A 19,086-nucleotide genomic window follows, 5' to 3' on the forward strand; every position below is an offset into this window, starting at 1 on the left:
CAAGTTGTGTTATCTTGGTTTCAGCATGTTGCAGCAATTAACACACGCCAACAGGCATGAACTGTGTTGAATACCATGTGTGCGGCATGGTTGAGGGTGTGAGTTCGTAGATATCTCACCACTAGTTAAGTAATTCCTTTCCTCGAAATGTCAGTCTCCCTGGGCACAGTTCCTACAACTGAGGTCTGGAGGAGGGGCATAGAGGGAGGAGCCAGTTCACACCCAATGAAAAGTCTTTAGCGTGCCCATCTTTCCTGCGGATCCCGTCTATACCCCATGGTCTTGATGTCGTCCCCAGCATCCTCTACGGACTAGGAGAAAAGGATTTACCGGTAGGTTATCAAAATCCTATTTTTACTGACTTGTGGGTTATTTAGGAAAAAGATCTGCCTGATATTAAGGCAGAAGATATAGAGGGAGAAGAAGAGACGTATGTGACTGATATAAAGGCAGAAGATAAAGAGAAAGAAGAAGAGACGTATGTGACTGATATGAAGGCAGAAGATAAAGACGGAGAAGAAGAGACGTATGTGACTGATATAAAGGCAGGAGATAAAGAGGGAGAAGAAGAGACGTATGTGACTGATATAAAGGCAGAAGATATAGAGGGAGAGGAAGAGACTTGTGTGACTGATATGAAGGCAGGAGATACAGAAGGAGCAGAAGAGACGTATGTGACTGATGTGAGGGCAGAAGTTACAGAGGGAGCAGAAGAGACGTATGTGACTGATATGAAGGCAGAAGAAGAGACGTATGTAACTGATATGAAGGCAGAAGATAAAGAGGGAGAAGAAGAGACGTATGTGACTGATGTGAGGGCAGCAGTTACAGAGGGAGAAGAAGAGATGTTTGTGACTGATATAAAGGCAGAAGATATACAGGAAGAAGAAGAGACGTATGTGAGTGGTGATCAGCAGTGTAAGGAGGAGGAAATCCCTACAGATATCAGCACAGGTGAGTAATACATACTTACTCCCACTGTCCTGTTGATCTCCTATCTGCTCCGTTCTCATTTCTACTGAAGCTGCAATGTAACTATACCATGGTTTCCCAGAAGGCATCGCATTTTCAGGTTCTAGGATTAGTTTGCTTATTCCTCCTGACACGGTGACTAAAATCTACCAAAAATAGACAAGAAAATTATATTTCTCCTACAGGGTCCAAAGTGGTATCGACAGGATATACCTTGGGATATTAGTTAGCGACAGCTGAACGGTCACCAAACAATCTAAGCTTTTCAGAATACCAGGCTCAGGAAAATTCGTTTTTTGTTTGATGTGGCAGGTGCCGAACCCTGGTTCCAGGGAAAATGGTCCATAAGGGAAAGTCACCTGCCAATAAATCTGTTGTAAATAAGGGCCATTTATATGGCGCTAGTTCAGGCAAAGGACAGTCTGCAAGGAAGACCGGTCCAGATTCACTCAGACAATGCAACAGCAGTAGCATACCTCAATCATCAGGGAGGAACTCACAGCAAAAGATTGATGGAGGAGGTAACTCCCATACTAAGGTGACAGAACTCCATCTTCCAGCATTGTCAACAGTGTTTGTTCCAGGTGTACTGAACTGGGAAGTGGATTTTCTTAGTCGACACACCACTCAGGAAACCGAATGGGCATTACACCCAGAAGTGTTTCAGACGATAGTGAACAGATGGGGTCTACCAGAGATAGATCTCATGGCGTCTCATCTAAACAACAAAGTTCCGAGGTACAGATCAAGAACAAAGGATCCTGGAGCGGGAAATTTCATCTAGCATATCTATTCCCTCCAATCTTTCTGTTAACCAGAGTGGTGAGAAAAATAAAGCAAGCAAAGGAAGCCATAATTCTAATAGCTCCAGCTTGGCCAAGAGGGCATTGGTACACAGATCTACTGAGGATGTCCGTGGAAGCACCAATACTGCTCCCTCAACGTCCAGATCTGCTAATGCAGGGTCCTTTTTGTCACAGCCATCTGGATTGTCTGTCTTAGAAGCTAGAGGATTTTCAAAACAAGTAATTCAAACTATGCTTAGAGCAAGAAAGCCTTCTTCAGCTCGTATTTATCTTTGAATATGGCAAGTCTTTATTCATTGGTGTAGTGAAAAAAGTTTGAATCCAAGATCTTTTAAAGTATCCAGGATTTTGGATTTCCTTCAAGCAGGATTGGATAAGGGTTTGAAGGTAGCTTCCTTGAGAGTTCAAGTATCAGCATTAACTGTATGGTTTCAGCGAAAGATTGCTGATTTACAGGATGTGCGTATTTTCTTTCAGGGAGTTGTACACATTCAACCTCCATTTGTTCCTCCTGCATCTCCCTGGGATTTGAATCTAGTTCTTAAATTCCTTCAGGGACCTCCGTTTGAACCACTTAAGAGAGCAGATCTTAAATGGTTAACGGCTAAAGTACTCTTTCTACTGGCAATGGCCTCAGCTAGAAGAGTATCAGATTTAGGAGCAGTCATGTAAGTCTCCTTTCCTAAGTTTTTTTCCAGATAACCAGATCTAGTTCTGAGAACTGCTTTATCTTCCGAAGGTAGTTTCAAAGTTTCACCTTAACGAAGAGATTGCAGTCCCAGCTTTTCAGGTATCGGGACTTTCTGCGGAAGAAGCGTCGCTGGACGTAGTCCGAGCATTAAGAATCTACATAGATCGTACTAGTGCCATCAGAAAAACAGATTCTCTCTTCATCCTCGTCGGATTTCATAGAAGAGGATGGCCTGCTAGTAAACAGACGCTGGCAAGATGGCTCCGAATGGTAATATCAGAATCTTATTCTCATGCAGATCTCCCTACTCTGGCTAATGTCTCTGCACACTCTACACGTAAGGTAGATCCTTCATGGGCAGCAAAACATGGTGCTTCAGCAGAACAGATTTGCAAGGCAGCCACATGGTCTTCCATTAACACATTCATCAGACATTATGCCTTGGATACTTTTGCTTCTCATGTCGCAGAATTCGGGCGAAAGGTCCTCCTGTGTAATCAGGAGCGTCCCCACCACTAAAACTGGCTTTGGGAATCTTAATGTTATCCTGTGGATAACCTGTGGACCCAGCCAGAGAATTAGACGTTATGGTAAGAACTTACCGTTGATAGCGTGATTTCTCTTATGTCCACAGGTATCCACAGGGGTCCCACCCTGACCTGATTTGAGGATCTTGACAATCACTGAACCTCTTCCCTCTTGTATGGAAGGGTGTGCATGTGTGTTCTTATCGCCTAAATAAGTTTCTACCTGATGCTCCTGCCTAATTGCTGTGGAAAGAACTGATTTGCCTGAGTCAGTGGGCTGGCTTATATGGTGAAGCCCCGATGCATCCTGGGAGGCTAGAATGCTCGTGACCGTTTGGTGCCATTTCCGCTGTCGCTCCGGCATATCCCAATGTTATCCTGTGGATACCTGTGGACATAAGAGAAATCACGTTATTAACGGTAAGTTCTTATCATAACGTCTATTTCTCCAGCAGGGTCCACAGGTTATCCACAGGATAACAATGGGATATGATGGAGCAACAGCGGATTGGCACCAAACGATCACAAGCTTTCAGGCCTCCCTGGATGCATCGGGCCCGTGCATATATCCCCGCCCACTGGCTCAGGCAAATCAGTTTATTGTTTGGTGCGGCATGAGCCGGACCATGGTCACAGAGCTGCTGTTCTAGGTCAGCCCTAAGCTTTCTTATTTATTTTTATAGTTTTACTATGATTTTGAGCTATCTTTCTTAACAGCGTCTTGGAAAGAGTCGCTCCAACAACTCTCTGCCGGGTTGCAACATCGCTTACTAATGTGTACAGTGCTGTCTCGGCGGGCGTCTGTGTCGGATATACTAGCAGGTCCAGCAGACGTGACCAGGTTGTGGCCGGAGCATGGGGAGAAGGTAAGGCATCGGTTCCCCATAGTCAGGGAATACGGACACAGCTGCACGGTATTGAAAGGAGACTACCAAACAGTAGCTGACGCGCCGCTAAAACGGGTGCTCCAGCGCTAGGCCTTAGGGCACCAGGAATAGCATGAGGCTGCGATCTCTAGGGTTGATGTCAGCGGTGGGGAGTTTGACACTCTCCTGGCCGCCCCTCCCCCCAGTTCATGACCAGTTTCCGCAAGTCTCCCGCCATGAACTGTTGCCTCACTTCCGTCTAAGACGCTACCACGAGGGGTCTCAGTCACAGCATAGGCCGCTGAGTCTGTGTTCATTAAGCGCTACCGCGTGGAGACCCGGTCGCAATACAGGCTACAGGCGTCTGTATGGCCGGTGCGTCTGTATGCACAGTGCGTCTGTGTTCACTGGATCCACTAAGCATTCGCTGATGTATTGATCGATCTTGGAAGTGAGGCGAGTCTCCCAGTATCCCACTCTACCGAGTACGGGTTATACAGCACTAAATTTCTATCTACTTTTGTCAGTATGAATAGTTAAGTTTAAGTGCCTATTGCATATGAGTTTGTGTACATTACTGTGGTTTTCTTCGCAATGCATCTGAATACATTAAGATCTGTATATTACAGAATTCAGTAATATGTACTCCTACATACTTTAAAATGTGTTTGTAGTTGATTATGTGCTCATATGAGTAACACATGACATGTGACTGACTGCTAGTGTGGTTGCTGACTTTAATATATGTTTGGCAGTTGGTCTTCTGATCCTCAATGCTGGTGCATGGTTAGGTGTCAGATTGATATCACTTTAGAACAATAAAGTGGTTGCAGTCACAAATTGTGTAGTACACTGTGAAAGTGCTGATTATTTCTCCTTCATCCACTAGGGGCCACTGGAGCGTAGTTACAATGGGGATATAGTAGGCAGTAATTGGGAGCTGGCACTTTAAAATTCTCAACCTGTGGCTAGCTCCTCCCCTACTATCTCCCCTCCAAGCCAGTCTTAGTATGTGCCCGATGTGAGCTGGTTCACTTGGGTTTAGCTGAAGAAATTTTTCTTTTTTCTTTATTATTTTATTTTTCTTTCTTACACTCACAGACTGGCAGCTCTGCCACTGCCAGTCTGCACCGTGGGAGCTGCCGGCGGGGTCCCATCGCAGCTGCGTGCGGCTAGGGATGGGCCCCGGCTGAGGGAGACACTGAGCTCTCCTGAGTCGGCGGACACCGCTGCGTGCGGCGCGTGTCGCGGCCACTCCATCCAGCAGAAGATTCCGGCAGCATGGCAGCGGTGAGTATCAAAAATGGCCGGACACCGCTGCGTGCGGCTCGTGTCGGGGCCACTCCATCAGAAGATGAGTACAAAAGGGACCGGACACCGCTGCGTGCGGCTCGTGTCGGGGCCACTCCATCAGAAGATGAGTACAAAAGGGACCGGACACCGCTGCGTGCGGCGTGTGTCGGAGCCTCGGGGTCGAGTTGGAGTACGCCTAAAGTGTGGTGAGTACAAACATCCCCCCTTGTCACTGATGTATGTTTTATCATGTGTTTGAATCCTGGCGAGACCAGAATTAAACAGTTTCAGTTTTCAACATAGGTATGGTCCCCTATACTCCAGTCATAGAAGGCTGGAGTGCATCAAAGGCGCTTAATAATTTGAACTTGGCGCCATTATATGGGGGGCGGAGCTTCAGCCCGCTCTGTAAGCGGGCTCAGCGCTCTTCACTACCCGGCTGCAGAAGGCAGCCGGGGGATACACAGTGAGAATAGAAGCTGTATGCCAGAGTCTAAGGAGCATACTTAGCACATTATTATTTGCAAAAGTGAGAGTCATTATAGCTCACACAGCTAGGCTCCAGACTCTGGCACACAAGGTCACATGGGACTCGGTGCATGAAACGCTCCCCGGCCACAGCTTACAAGCGGCCGGGGAGATACAGGGCGCTTCCCGCTTATGATAGAGCAGGTTTAAATTTGGCGCCGAAGCGGAGGGGGCGGAGCTAACTCCCGCTCTGTTCGGCGGGCTAAGTGCGCTCCGTCCCCCGGCCGCTACAGGACACGCCGCTGCACTGTCACACCGCTCCCCGGCCGCTGCAAGCTCCCTTCCCTCTCCGGGCTGTTCAGGGAGGATAAAGGTAGGATGTGGGGGTGAAGGCTATTCCCGCTTTGCTCAGCGGGCTCCCGGCGGCGGATCGCAGCGTTCACTGCCTCTAGGCACGAATCCTGTCTCAGGGGGGTTTTTAAATTTTCTGTGCAGGGAGTTGCTGACATTCCTCCCTGCAGGAGAGTCCTCTGACAGGCATTTCATACAGGAGCCTGCTCTATTACAGGAGCTGGGGCTCATCTCATAATGATTGAAAAATGTGCACAATTTATTTACCCTACATATACTACAGTATTTATCTACCCTAATGGGTTCACATACAGGGTTGGATTCACTGTGGGTGTGTATATATATATATAGATGTGTATGTATGAATATATATATATATATAGATGTGTGGAGGTATGTATATAGATATATGCATACAATGCCGTATATAGGGCAGTGCGGATGGTGTGGTGGTTGGCGTTGCTGCCTTGCGGCATGGAGGGCGTGGGTCTGGTTCCTACCAGTGCCCTACTTTTGTGTAGTTTGTACAGAGGTGTCCACATACATCTTTAAGATAAAACAAACCACTTCCGCAATGTTTTCTAATAACAAAATACCTCCTTGCCACATAACAATTTCCCCCATCTTTTCTCACAGTCTGGTCACCATTTTGAAAAGCCAGCGGAACCTCCGAGAAACATCTGGTGCACCTAAATTTAGCGGTACACTACATACAGTGTGGTCTTCCCTTTATTATTCCTTGGCTAGTTACTAATGCTATTTGTAATTTGGGGAATGCGTGTAAGGCATCAGACAAATAGCGCTGCGGCTCAGTACGCTAGTAGCGGGTATCTGTACAGGGGGACCAGGGTTTGAAAATAAAGAAACTTTAAGGGGAGCCCCTATAGCCTAGGGATAAGACTCCTGCCCCACAGCGCAGCGCTACTGGTTCAGGTCTCCGCTGCTCCAGAAAGTTTATTTGATGTCGGTCACTACATATTATAGTGCAGACTTTACATAGGGCTGTGTTTCTTTAACCCACCTTTTCTCCTCTCACCTGGGATAGTCAAAGAATTCCCTCTTAGGTGTGAAGTATGCGGTGGAGCCATCTGCAGAGCCCTCCACGCACCTGCAGGACACTCCTGTTTGAACAGCTTAGATTATACAGGTAATGTCACTATTAACCAGAGATCTTGTACGTCATTTCACCTCTCCAGGTTTCTAAAGGAACCTTGCTAACCTTCCAGGTTACAATACTGATGATGTCTGTTTTCTGTGGAGTCTGAACCAGTGTCTCAGAATATCCAGGTGCATTATACAGCAGTTCGTCTGGTACTGCAGGTAAAGGAGGCGGACACGTCAAGTCCATCAGGGTTCGACGCCAATGACGAAATGACAGCGACTGGCCCAGTCTCGGATGAGCTGGGCAGGCTCCGGTAGGCGGCCGTCAGACACCCGAACACACAATATCAGGTATCAAACAATGTTTGTTTTCCCTACCCTCTTCCCACAGTCGGCAGGAGATGGTATCAGAACCTTTCTAGGATATACCCCTCGATGTACCGCCGGTCCAACAAGCTGCCGTTTTCCTGAGCAACCTTGTTCAGGGACCCATCGAAGACATATACGGCAGCATGTTTCTACCTTGTCCGGAACAGGTAGGTTGTGGAACAATTGTCCTCTAGGTTACAGGATGTTTCACATCAGGATCAATTGATACTTTGGTACAGGTCCGAATCACGATTCTGCTCTATGATCTTTGAAGGTCACCACGTCTGCAGACTCGGACCCTGCATTTTCGCTTGGGCTGTCTTAAACCGTCGACCTCTGGGGCTGCGACTGTGACAGGTGAACATGTAATCCTACGGGGCAGATGGTTCAGGGGAAGGAACTTTCTGCAGGATTTCTTGAACCATTGGAGGTAAGTCCACTTTGCTTTCTCCTAATACTGCCCCAGCTCCAAGACAGACCGTTACCGGTCTTTCCTTTAGATTTTTCCGTGCCCCTTCGGAAACTTTCGACTCCACACGGGCGATATTTCAGTCGCCAGGGGATCTCAAAAAAAAAAAAAAAAAAAGAGCTGAAGCAGAGGTTCAGCATCATCCTTATAAACCCACTACAGGTCAGACTTTCCTACCACCTGGAGGGTCCCAGGGTAGGCGCAGGTCGGTGGTCCTATGGTAAGAACTGAGAAGGCTTGGGCAAACTAGATTTCGGAACAACCATCTCAGGAGTCCCTCGGCAGGGGTCGGCCGATTTACGATGACAAGAGTCATACTGCAGGCGGCGCTCCATATGCTTCTAACCGCAAAGAGTGTTGATCCCTGTTTTTCACATATCATTTGAATCGGGACAGTTCTCAGGCCTTTGTTTTCTTCTCACGTTCCGAAGCCAGTTGGCTCGGCCAGACCTATTCTGGCCTTAGAATCCTTTCAGTCTGTGATTGCTATTTTTTTTGAACAAGAAAGGGAGTTTTTACGTGTCCCTTGTCTTCAGAGATGCCTGTTTACTGATTTCAGTTGGACGGGCTTTTCCTAGATTCACATTACAGGATTCTCATTTTCACTGTCAGTCCTTTCCTCTCGGTCTCTCTTCCGCTCCCACAGAGTTCAGGAAGATCACAGAATAACTCTCTTTCAAGGGCAGAAGGTGACGTTGGTTCCCTAAATGGACAATCTACTGCTGCTTTCCCACTCTGTACATTAGGTGGCTTCTGAATATCCGGAGGATCCAGGAGCTTATGGTTCAACACAGATCCAATTTATGCTCCTCATAGACGTTTCTCAACTTGGTCCGTCAGAGGATTTTTCCTTCCTCGGCACCAGGTACTCTATTCCTTCAGTCAAGTTGCGACGCAAGGAGTGGTCGCCTCCATTCCTCTCTGAGCGGGGGACAACATTCCTCTCTGAACGGGGGACAACATTCCTCTCTGAGCGGGGGACAACAATCTTCTTTCCGGGTCAAGCCACCAGGTCAGACTCCCGGGGGAGAAAACATTCCCCGGAGTTTTGTCAGCTGGTCCGCTGTGGGCGGAGATTTCGGATCGACCTCAGGGCGTTCTGACTGACTTTTTAACCCTTTACTACTCTCGGGCGTGAGCTCGGGCAGTAGCCGAGGAGGCCCTCAGGGCTCCGGGGAGTTTTCTGGTTATTCTATCCGGCCTCCCTTTTTAATTTCTACCTCCGGTTCGGTAACACAGGAGGGGATTATGCGTGCTAGTCCTCTCGGTGGCTCTGGTTGGGCCACAGATGTCTTGAAGATACAGATACACCTGTTGTCAGTAGAGGAGCCTGTGCTACTACCTCGACTGGACTGTCCACTTCAACAACTTTTCCTTGTTCAATCTTACACTGGTTCCGTGTAACCGTGTGACTGTTCACGAGACCTCAGAAGGGAGTAGTTCCCTAGGTTGGTTAGGCCTACCGGGCCCCGATTTCAGAAGTCTGTTACCTCTTCTCGCTTTTGCCACTTTTGGAAAACTGTATGGGACATAATAAGCATAAAAGGGGTTTTCCCCTTCTTTCAGTTACCATTCAGCCATCATCTTTGGTTTCTCTGGAAGGTTTTGCTCCGCTGCGCTTCATACCACACTGACCTGAATTTTAGGTCTCTGTTTTTTTCGGTTTTCTTCCAAAAGAGATTAGCCTAGCGGCCGTAGGTTCGGCCTCTTTTTCAGGGAGTGCTCTATGGCATCTCCCCCAGCTGAGCTTCGGTCTCAGCGGTCGTTTCTTCCTGAGGGGATGTCCATTTTTCCGACAAATCTGACACTAGTGTTTTTTGGTCCTCTTTGAATGTTGTCATGGCTCGCCGACTCTCCCTACAGAGGTCTTCGGCTATTCGACAAAGTGTTTTCTTCTTGGTGCTGTACAATGCTCCCGTGCTAAATAGCCGGGGTCCCAACATACGCTGGGCCGTTGGATACATCTGACCATCAGACAGTCTTCTTGGAGGTTGCTAGGGAGCCTCCGTATTCCATTTCAGCGCACTTAACGCGCGTGGTAAGACCTTTGTGGGCGGCTGCCCGTGGGGTCTCCATAAATAGTTTGTCGGGCGACTACTTGGTCGGACTGACATTCCTATTGTCAAATTCTACAAGTTTGACACTTTTGCGGCCTCTGCATCACAGTTTGGCCGAGCAGTTTTTACAGGACTCTCAGCGCTCTCCCGCCCGTTTTTGGGAGCTCTGGGACGTCCCCATTGTAACTACGCTCCAGTGGCCCCTAGTGGATGAAGGAGAAAACAGGATTTTGGTACTTACCGATAAATCCCTTTCTCCGATTCCACAGGGGCCACTGGACGCCCGCCCAGCGCTGTTCCTCCTTGTTTTTTGCTTAACGGTTTGCAGATCACCATATGACTGCTTGTTGAGTTCAGGCTAGCCTGGTTTTTTGTCAGGTTCTGTTCCAGGTTTAGTTTGGGTTATCCTGGTTTACAGGGCGTCATTAACCTCCTCTACCTTAAGGTTTGTTTATTCCATCTCTCATCGGGCACAGTTTTACGTAGACTGGCTTGGAGGGGAGATAGTAGGGGAGGAGCTAGCCACAGGTTGAGAATTTTAAAGTGCCAGCTCCCAATTACTGCCTACTATATCCCCATTGTAACTACGCTCCAGTGGCCCCTGTGGAATCGGAGAAAGGGATTTATCGGTAAGTACCAAAATCCTGTTTTATAATGTCTAAGAGCGGCAAAGGTGATGAGAGTACACTTAAAGTAACACCAACACTAATATGTTGTCTTGCAATATCCTCTCTGATCTGGTTCATGTGTAAAATGGTTTGCTTGTCAGCATAATAGATAATTCCTCTTTGGGGCGATGTTTGCACAGACCTTGTCCAATATAGCTGAAAGGTTAATTCCTACAGCTTCGATACCAGGAATAGAGTTCATTATTAACCCATACAGGCAGCTCTCTACCTACGGTATCCCCAAAAGCTTCTCTAATAAAACAAGCTGAGAAACCGAAGGTAAATAAATCTTCAACTGCACAGGCTACACTGGATGATTCATCAGACAATGAAACCTCTATATACTCTTCTTCGGCATACAACAGGTAAATATAGCTGAGTTAATGAGAGCAGTAAAGGCTTTTCTGTCTTTACAGGGTTCGGCAGAGCCTGTGTTAAAAACAAGGTACCTATGTTTAAACGTCCAAATATCCTTTTCCAGCTGATGGCTGTTTAAAAATGGGAAATGCCTCCTATAGAGAGATGCATATCATTTGATAGTGCGAAAATATATATGGCCTTTGCCGTCAACGTCAAAAGAGGGATGGTTTTCTGAAAACCATATCGTCTCTGTCTGGGACAGTCATAAGGCCAACCATGACTTCACCTTGCAATCTACAGCACACCACACTGGATAGGCCCAATCTCACTAGATCTTGGAAGCTAAGCATTGTTGGGCCTGGGTAGTTCTTGGATGGAAGACCATCTTGGAATACCAGGTGCTGTAGGTACACTAGGCTGAGGTACTGGAAGACAGGTTTTTCAGCACCTGCAAAGGAGCATGAATCCCATATAGCTCACTAATGTTCTAGGGCATCAGCATTAACAATAGTTAATCGCAGAGCACTGTTGCTTACATACATGAAAAGCTGATTCAGAATAAAAGAAGGTTCTGGAAAATTTGCCTTTGGCTGGAAGTTTCTGTTTGGTAAGGAGTTCACAGATATTCTGGAGTCAAAATCAGACTTCAAGAAGGTCACGTTCCTTCCACATATAACACCAAACATCGGGGTCCGGTTTTCGGCCTTGTCGGTCATATAGGAACATAGCCCCAAAACAATAAGTTTGGTAAGGCAAAGAAGAAAAGGCAACCAGAGGGCCAGCTTCCAAACCACAGGATAAGCCATCAGCATGATGGTGCGGGCCTCCTTCTGGGGGACCCCAGGATAGAATCTGCACAGATCTGGTAACCGTTTACAAACAGGCGAAGGACATTGCAAGAAGAAGTTCAGAAATTGCTTTGGTCAGGAATAGGCATTCCAGTAACCCCTGTACAATAGGGACAGGGGGTTTGACTCCAACCGGGTTTTATGTTCAGAAGGATCCTTTCACCCCAATCTCAAAAATCCTAAACAAATAAGTTTAGGTACCACGGTTCACAGGGAGACGTTGCGCTCCATAGTTTTGGCATGGAGCCAGGGAATTACAGGGTTACCCTGGATAGTGAGGATGTTTACCTACAGATTCCTATAGCACTGTTCTATCAGTGTTATCTCAAGGTTCACCATACTCCGGCAGCATTTTTAGTTCCAGACCTGACCCTTGGGGTTAGCCACAGCCTCCAGAGTATTTACCAAAATTATGAGGATTATGGCATCTTATCTCCGCAAGAAGGGGATAAGAAAACTGTCATACTTCGACCACCTTTTTTTTATCCTGGCACAGGAAAGGCTTCTGTGCCATCTCCAACAGACAATGACTTGTCTGCAGAGGCACTGGTGGTTCATAAATTGGGCAAAGTCATCTCGGGTTCCGTCACAACGGATGACTCACTGTGGGGCTGTACTGAATTCCAGTCTGCAGAAAATGGATTACTTCGGAACAAGATATCCAAGGTACAGTCAAGTACTCAGGAGTTGTTACACAGTCAAACGATATCCATCCACGCAGCTTTGCGACTGATGGGTTTGATGGTGTCAACATTCGACATGGTGGAGTAAACACAATTCTACTCAAGACCTCGGCAGCGTCTGATTCTAGCAAGATGGAATGGAATACATCAGACCATAAAGAAACAGACTATGGTACTTTCACACAAGGTAAGAAAGTCATCAGCCTGGTGGCTATAGACATCCCATCTAGACAAAGGGAGAATCTTTTAGATATCAGATGGGAGATCCTGACAACAGATGCCAGTCTCCAGGGCTGGGGAGCAGTGTCCGGAAGATCATGGTTCCAGGAGACAATGGACCATAGAAGAAGGTTGCCTGCCAATAAATCTGTTAGAACTTCGGGCCATATACATGGCACTGGATCAGACAAGAGACACTCTTCAAGGAAAACCAGTCCAGATCCGCTCAGACAATTTAACGGCGGGGATGTACCTCAGCCATCAGGGAGGAACACGCAGCCAAACAGGAATGAAGGAGGTAAGTCGCATACTAAAGTGTGCACAACTCCATCTTCCAGCATTGTCCGCAGTATTCGATCCGGGAGTCCTAAACTGGGAAGCAGATTTTCTCAGTCGACACGCCATTCAAGCAAGCGAATGGGCTCTACACCCGGAAGTCTTTCAGACTTTGGTAGACAACTGGGGTTTTGCCAGAGATAAATTTTATGGCGTCCCGTCTGAACAACTAAGTGTCTGCATATGGGGCAAGAACAAAGGATCCCGGAGCGATCTTTGTGGACGCCTTGTCAGTGAAATGGGAGTTTTATCTGGCGTATATATTTCCTCCGATCATCCTGCTACCAGGGTGGTGAGGAAGATAAAAGAAGCAAAGGGTGCCATGATTCTAATAGCTCCGGCTTGGACCAGAATGGCAATGGTACACAAATCTACAGAGAATGTCGATGGATGCTCCACGTCTGCTCCCTCAGCGTTCAGATCTACTAATGCAGGGTCCTTGTTATCACAGGCATTTGGATCGACTATCGTTGACGGCGTGGCTCTTGAAACCTCTATCCTGAAGTCAAGAGGATTCTCGTTACAGGTAATTTCAAACATTGCACAAAGCAAGGAAACCCTCCTCAGCTCGCATTTATCACAGGCCTATATTTATGGTGCAGTGAAAGAAATATAGACCTGAAATCTTTCCAAGTTTCCGGGGTCTTAGATTTTCTTCATACAGGAATGGATAAGGGTTTGAAGGTGGCTTCCTTGAGAGTACAAGTATCAGCATTGACTGTAGGGTTCCACAAGAAAAATTTGCAATTTACAGGATGTGCATACTTTTTCCAGGGAATGCTGCGCATTCAACCTCCTTTTGCTCCTCCTATAGTGCCTTGAAACTTAGGTCTAGTCCTCAAAGCCCTTCAAGTTGCTCCATTAGAACCACTTAATAAAGTGGATCTTAAATGGTTGACAGCTAAAGTTCTATTTCTACTGGCTATGGTGTCAGCTAGAAGAGTATCAGATTTAGGAGCACTGTAATATTGCTCTCCTTTTCTGTTTTTTTATCCAGGTAAAGCAGTTGTCAGAACTAGGGCTGGGTATCTTCCTAAGGTGGTGTCTAAATTCTACCTTAATGAAGAAATTGTAGTCCCGGTTTTTCAGGTATCGGGATTGTCTGCGGGAGATGCGTCGCGGGACGTAGTCCGAGCATTAAGGATCTACGTGGATCACACAAGTGCCATCAGAAAGACAGATTCTCTCTTCATTTTCTACGGAATTCACAAGAGAGGATGGCCTGCTACTAAATAGACGCTAGCTAGAGGGCTTCGAATGACGATTTCGGAAGCATACTCTCAAGCAGATCTCCCTGTTCCGGCTAATGTATCTGTTCACTCTACTCATAAGGTAGGTCCTTCATAGGCAGCACAACATGGTGCTTCAGCAGAACAGGAATGTAAGGCAGCCACATAGTCTTCCATTAACATTCATTAGACATTATGCTTGGATACTTTTGCCTCTTATGACGCTGAATTCGGGCGAAAAGGTTCTCCTGTCCAATCAGGAGCGTCCCCACACTAAAATTGCTTTAGGAAATCCCATTGTTATCCTGTGGATAACCTGGGGACCCTGCCGGAGAAATATACGTTATGGTAAGAACTTACCGTTGATAACGGTATTTCTCCTAAGTCCACAGATTCCACAAGGATCCCACCCTGACGCACCTGATTTGAGGCTCTTGCTACTCACTAACATCTTTCTTCCTTGTACGGAAGGGTGTGCATGTGTGTTCTTCTCGCCTGATTAGGGCTCTACATGACGCTTCTGCCTAGATGCTTTGGTATCCAACTGATTTGCCTGAGACAGTGGGCGAGGATATATGGACGGGCCCGTTGCATCCTGGGAGGCCTGAAAGCTTGTGATCGTTTGGTGCCAATCCGCTGTCACTCTATCATATCCCATTGTTATACTGTGGAACCTGTGGACTTAGGATAAATACCACTATCAACCGTAAGTTCTTACCATAGCGTATATTTTCCAGTTAGCTGTTTAAGACGCACTTGACGCAGCCTTACTGTCTCGGGGGGAGACTACCGGACAGTTGCTGACTCTGGTGTACCAGCGCTAGGCACCAGGGATCATAGGTTCTGGGGATTAGTAGAGGCTGCGATCCATGGGGTCGATGTCAGCAGTGGGGAGTAAGATGCTCCTCTTCCCCCCCTCCCCCCCACCCCACCCCCAGTTCATGACCAGTTTAAGTTTGAGTTGCTGTGCATCTGTGTTCACTGGTGCGTCTGTTTCTCCCAGCTGTCTTAGCGGAGTGGTTGAATACGAAGCGGGGTTTAAGTCTCCCTGTATCCCGCTCTCCTGAGGCAGGTGATACAGCACTGAGTTCCTACCTACCCTGGCGGTATTGAGTAGTTGAAAAAAGTGTCTGATGCAAATGGCCGTTTATGAACATTTACTGCTGTAATATTCTCTGTGCGTCTGAATACGCTAGTTCTCCGGTATAAGGTAAGTACAGTAATGTTTCCTCCTGCCTACTTATATGTATTGAGTAGTTGAAATTGTGCTCATTTTGCAAATGTATACTAATGCGTTTTATGTGACTGATTGTTAGAGCGGCTGCTGACTTTAAACTTTGTTTGTCAGTTTTGTTTTCTCAAATCCTCATTGCTGGTGCAAGCAGGGTAGGATCAGATTGTACTTCACTTTAAAAATCATATAAAGTGAGGACTGTCACATTTGAAGCATAGTTAACTCTGTGTGTGTGATTAAATTGTTGCTGTGTCCAAGAAAGGCAAGGGTCAAGAGGCACCTACATTAACATCATATTTGTCCTGCAAAGTGGTGTTAACCTCTCAAGACCTGGTACAAGATGTGTTATGTGCAAATTGTTATTCTTTCCATAAAAGTCCTCTTAATAAACCTGCTTTAAGCCAGGCACCGGTTCAGACACAAGACCCTCTGTGGGCGTCTTCTGCACAGATGTTATCCAATTTGGCTGAGCGAATGGCGCAAGCTACGTTACCAGGTATAAGGTATCCATTTAAACCTTACATTCCCCTTGGATTATGTCACATCCAGTTCAGGATTTAGTTCAGACCTCAGCTGCTTTTCAGCAGAAACAGGCTGTTTTGAAATCACATAGACATGGAGCAACATCTTCACAATCTACACATGTTTCAGAATCGGGATACTTCAGATGATGAAGCTGATTTCTCCCATTCTCAATCTGCATCTAGTAGATATACCTGAGTTAATTCTATGCAATTAAATCCAGTCTGTCTTTGGAGGAGGCAGCAGAGCCTGTGTTAAAATCTAAGGCTCCTGTGTTTAAACTCCAAAAACTGTTAAAGCAGAATTTCCAAATTCAGAGCAGATGATGAAAATGATGCAAGAGGCATGGGTTACACCTAGTAAGAAATGTAAGATTCCTAAGAAATGGGGTTCTTATTATCCTCTTCCTGCTGTGGGCTGTTTGAAAAGGGAAGTTCCTCCCAAAGTAGTCCTTAATTTGACTAGTGCGCAAATCTACGCTATCTCTGCCTTCAACATCATTAAAAGATGTAACAGACAGAAAGGTTGATGGTTTTCTTACTATTGCTTCCTCGACTTAGGCCAGCTATTGCCACAGCTTGGGTGGTTAAAGCAGTGGCAGGCTCAGCGGAAGCCTTGGAAGATGGTAACGAAAGACCAGTTATCCCATATTGCACATGTAAAGCAGTCAGCTGCTTTTATGGAAGAAGCTGCCCTTAATATGGGTATAGAAGCTTCTCAAGCATCAGCTTCCCCAGTAGCGGCTTGCAGAACTGTTTGGCTATGTACATGGAAGGCTGACTTGCAATCCAAGAAGGTACTGGAATCCCTGCGTTTTGTTGGAAATATTTTGTTTGGTACAGAATTAAATAACATTCTTAAGTCTGAAGCAGACTCCAAAAAAGTGAAGATTCCTTCGACATATAAAGTTAAGCCCAGATTTCCAGCTTTCTGGTCCTTTTGGACCCAAGGTAAAGCAAAGGGAAAGGTTTGCGGCAAACAGTCTCAAACAGATAAATCTGGTAAGACTAAGTAGCCTTGGGAAACCATATGCCCGGCATCTAAACCAGAAGACAAGCCATCAGACTGATGCACCGGAGGGACCCCAGAGTGAGAGGCCGACTTCTTCTATTTGCACAGGTTTGGCAGCAGTCCACCACAGATACCTGGGTGCAAGAAGCTGTGTCTCACGATTACGTTTTTTTCTTCAAGAGACACCCTCTTTAAAAATTCTTCTGTACCAGCCCATCTCCGGTGGAAACGAAGACCAGGACACTACAAGAGACAGTTTAGAAGTTACTACAATCAGGAGTTATAGTACCGATTCCCTAAACACAGCGGGGATGAGTTTTCTCTTTCAACCTGTTTCTAGTTCAGAAACCATCTGGGTTCTAGCATCCCATTCTCAATCTCAAAGCTCTAAACAAACATCTTTGTGTGCCTCGATTCCATATGGAAACTTTGTGTACCATTATCTTGGCAATGGATCCAGGGGATTTTATACTGTCCCTAGATATTGAGTATGGTTATCTACATGTACCTATAGCACCTTCCCATCAGTGCTATCTCAGGTTCGCTATCCTCCGGCAACATTTCCAGTTTTAGGCTCCAGCCTTTGGACTGGCTACAGCTCCAAGAGTATTTACCAAGATTATTTTGGTGATGGCAGCTTATCTTTGTCGTTAGGTAATAAGGATTTTCCCATATCTAGATTACTTGCTAATCCTGGCTCAGTCCCAGAAAACTCTGCAATTCCATCTTCAAGTGACAATATCCTGCTTACAGGCTCACAGCTGGCTCATAAATTGGGGAAAGTCCTCCTTAGTTCCTTCACAGCGGATGACGCATCTGGGGGCTGTATTGGATACCAGTCTTCAAGAATCTTTCTACCTCTGAACAAAATATCCACAGTACAGACTAGGCTTCAGGGGTTGCTACACAGCCGGAGAGTATCCTTCTATGCAGCAATGCGAGTTCTCGGATCGATGGTCTCGACATTATAGAATATGCTCAATTCCATTAAAGGACCCTTCTTCTGATTCTCTCCAAATGGTACGGCAGCATCAGACAATAAAAATTCAGACTATAGTTCTTCCTCAGGAAGTGTGTCGGTCATTAGCCTGGTGGCTATAGACATCCCATTGGACAGAGGTTGACCCTTTTGGACCTCAGGTTGAGAGGTTCGGACAACGGACACCAGTCTTCAGGGCTGGGGAGCCGTGACAGAACAGTACTTCTACCAGGTACACTGGACCAAGAAAGTTGCCTGCCAATCAATGTTCTGGAATTTCGGGCATATACGTTCTCTCCGACAATGCTAGGCCAGTAGAGTACCTCAATCACCAAGGACGCACTTGCAGCCAAAGGGCAATGAAAGAGGTAAGCCGCACGTTAAGGTGGCCAGAACTTCGTCATCCAGCCGTGTCCACAGTATTCCTACCGGGAGTCCTAAATTGGGCATCTGATTTTCTCAGCCGTCATGACATTCATGCAAGCAAATGGGCCTTGCACCCAGAAATCTTTCACATTCTGGTAAACAAGTAGGTACAGCCAGAAATTGACCTCAGGGCCTTTTGTTCAGAACAATTAAGTATTCGCATAATGGGAAAGAACAAAGGATCCTGAAGCAATCTTCGTGGATGCCCTGTCAGTGAAATGGGAATTTCATCTGGCATGTGTTTTTCCACTAATCTCCCTGTTGCCTAGGGTGATTCGTAAATTCAAACAGTAAAGGGGCACCAGGATAATAATAGCTCCGGCTTGGCCCAGTCGAAATTGGTACATAGATCTGCAGAGGCTGTCCGTGGACACTCCTTCTGACTCAACGTCCAGATCTACTGATCCAGGGTCCCTGTCTCTACGAACAGCAAGTGGCTCTTGAAGCATCCACCTTGAATGCGAAAGGGTTTTTACAAGAGGTACTTCAAATGATGCTTAAAGCAAGGAAACCATCCTCAGCTCGCATCTATTACCAGATATGGAATGCGTATTTTCACTGGTGCGCTGCCAGAAAATATGACCCTATGTCTTTCAGAGTG

General features: G+C 46.5%; 1 protein-coding gene and 1 pseudogene across 1 annotated transcript in view; both read left to right on the top strand.

Moving 5' to 3' along the window:
- LOC134984550 (zinc finger protein 271-like) overlaps window positions 1–19,086 on the top strand; it is a 48,486-nt gene that overhangs the window by 24,985 nt on the left and 4,415 nt on the right. Inside the window, exon 5 of the mRNA XM_063950107.1 lies at window positions 378–954. Within this exon, the coding sequence (XP_063806177.1) occupies window positions 378–954 (577 nt within the window). The remainder of the gene's footprint in view (window positions 1–377; window positions 955–19,086) is intronic.
- LOC134984553 (5S ribosomal RNA) lies at window positions 11,291–11,408 on the top strand (annotated as a pseudogene).

Source organism: Pseudophryne corroboree (genome assembly GCF_028390025.1).
Source record: "Pseudophryne corroboree isolate aPseCor3 chromosome 3 unlocalized genomic scaffold, aPseCor3.hap2 SUPER_3_unloc_62, whole genome shotgun sequence".
In the NCBI taxonomy this organism is placed as follows: Eukaryota; Metazoa; Chordata; class Amphibia; order Anura; family Myobatrachidae; genus Pseudophryne; species Pseudophryne corroboree.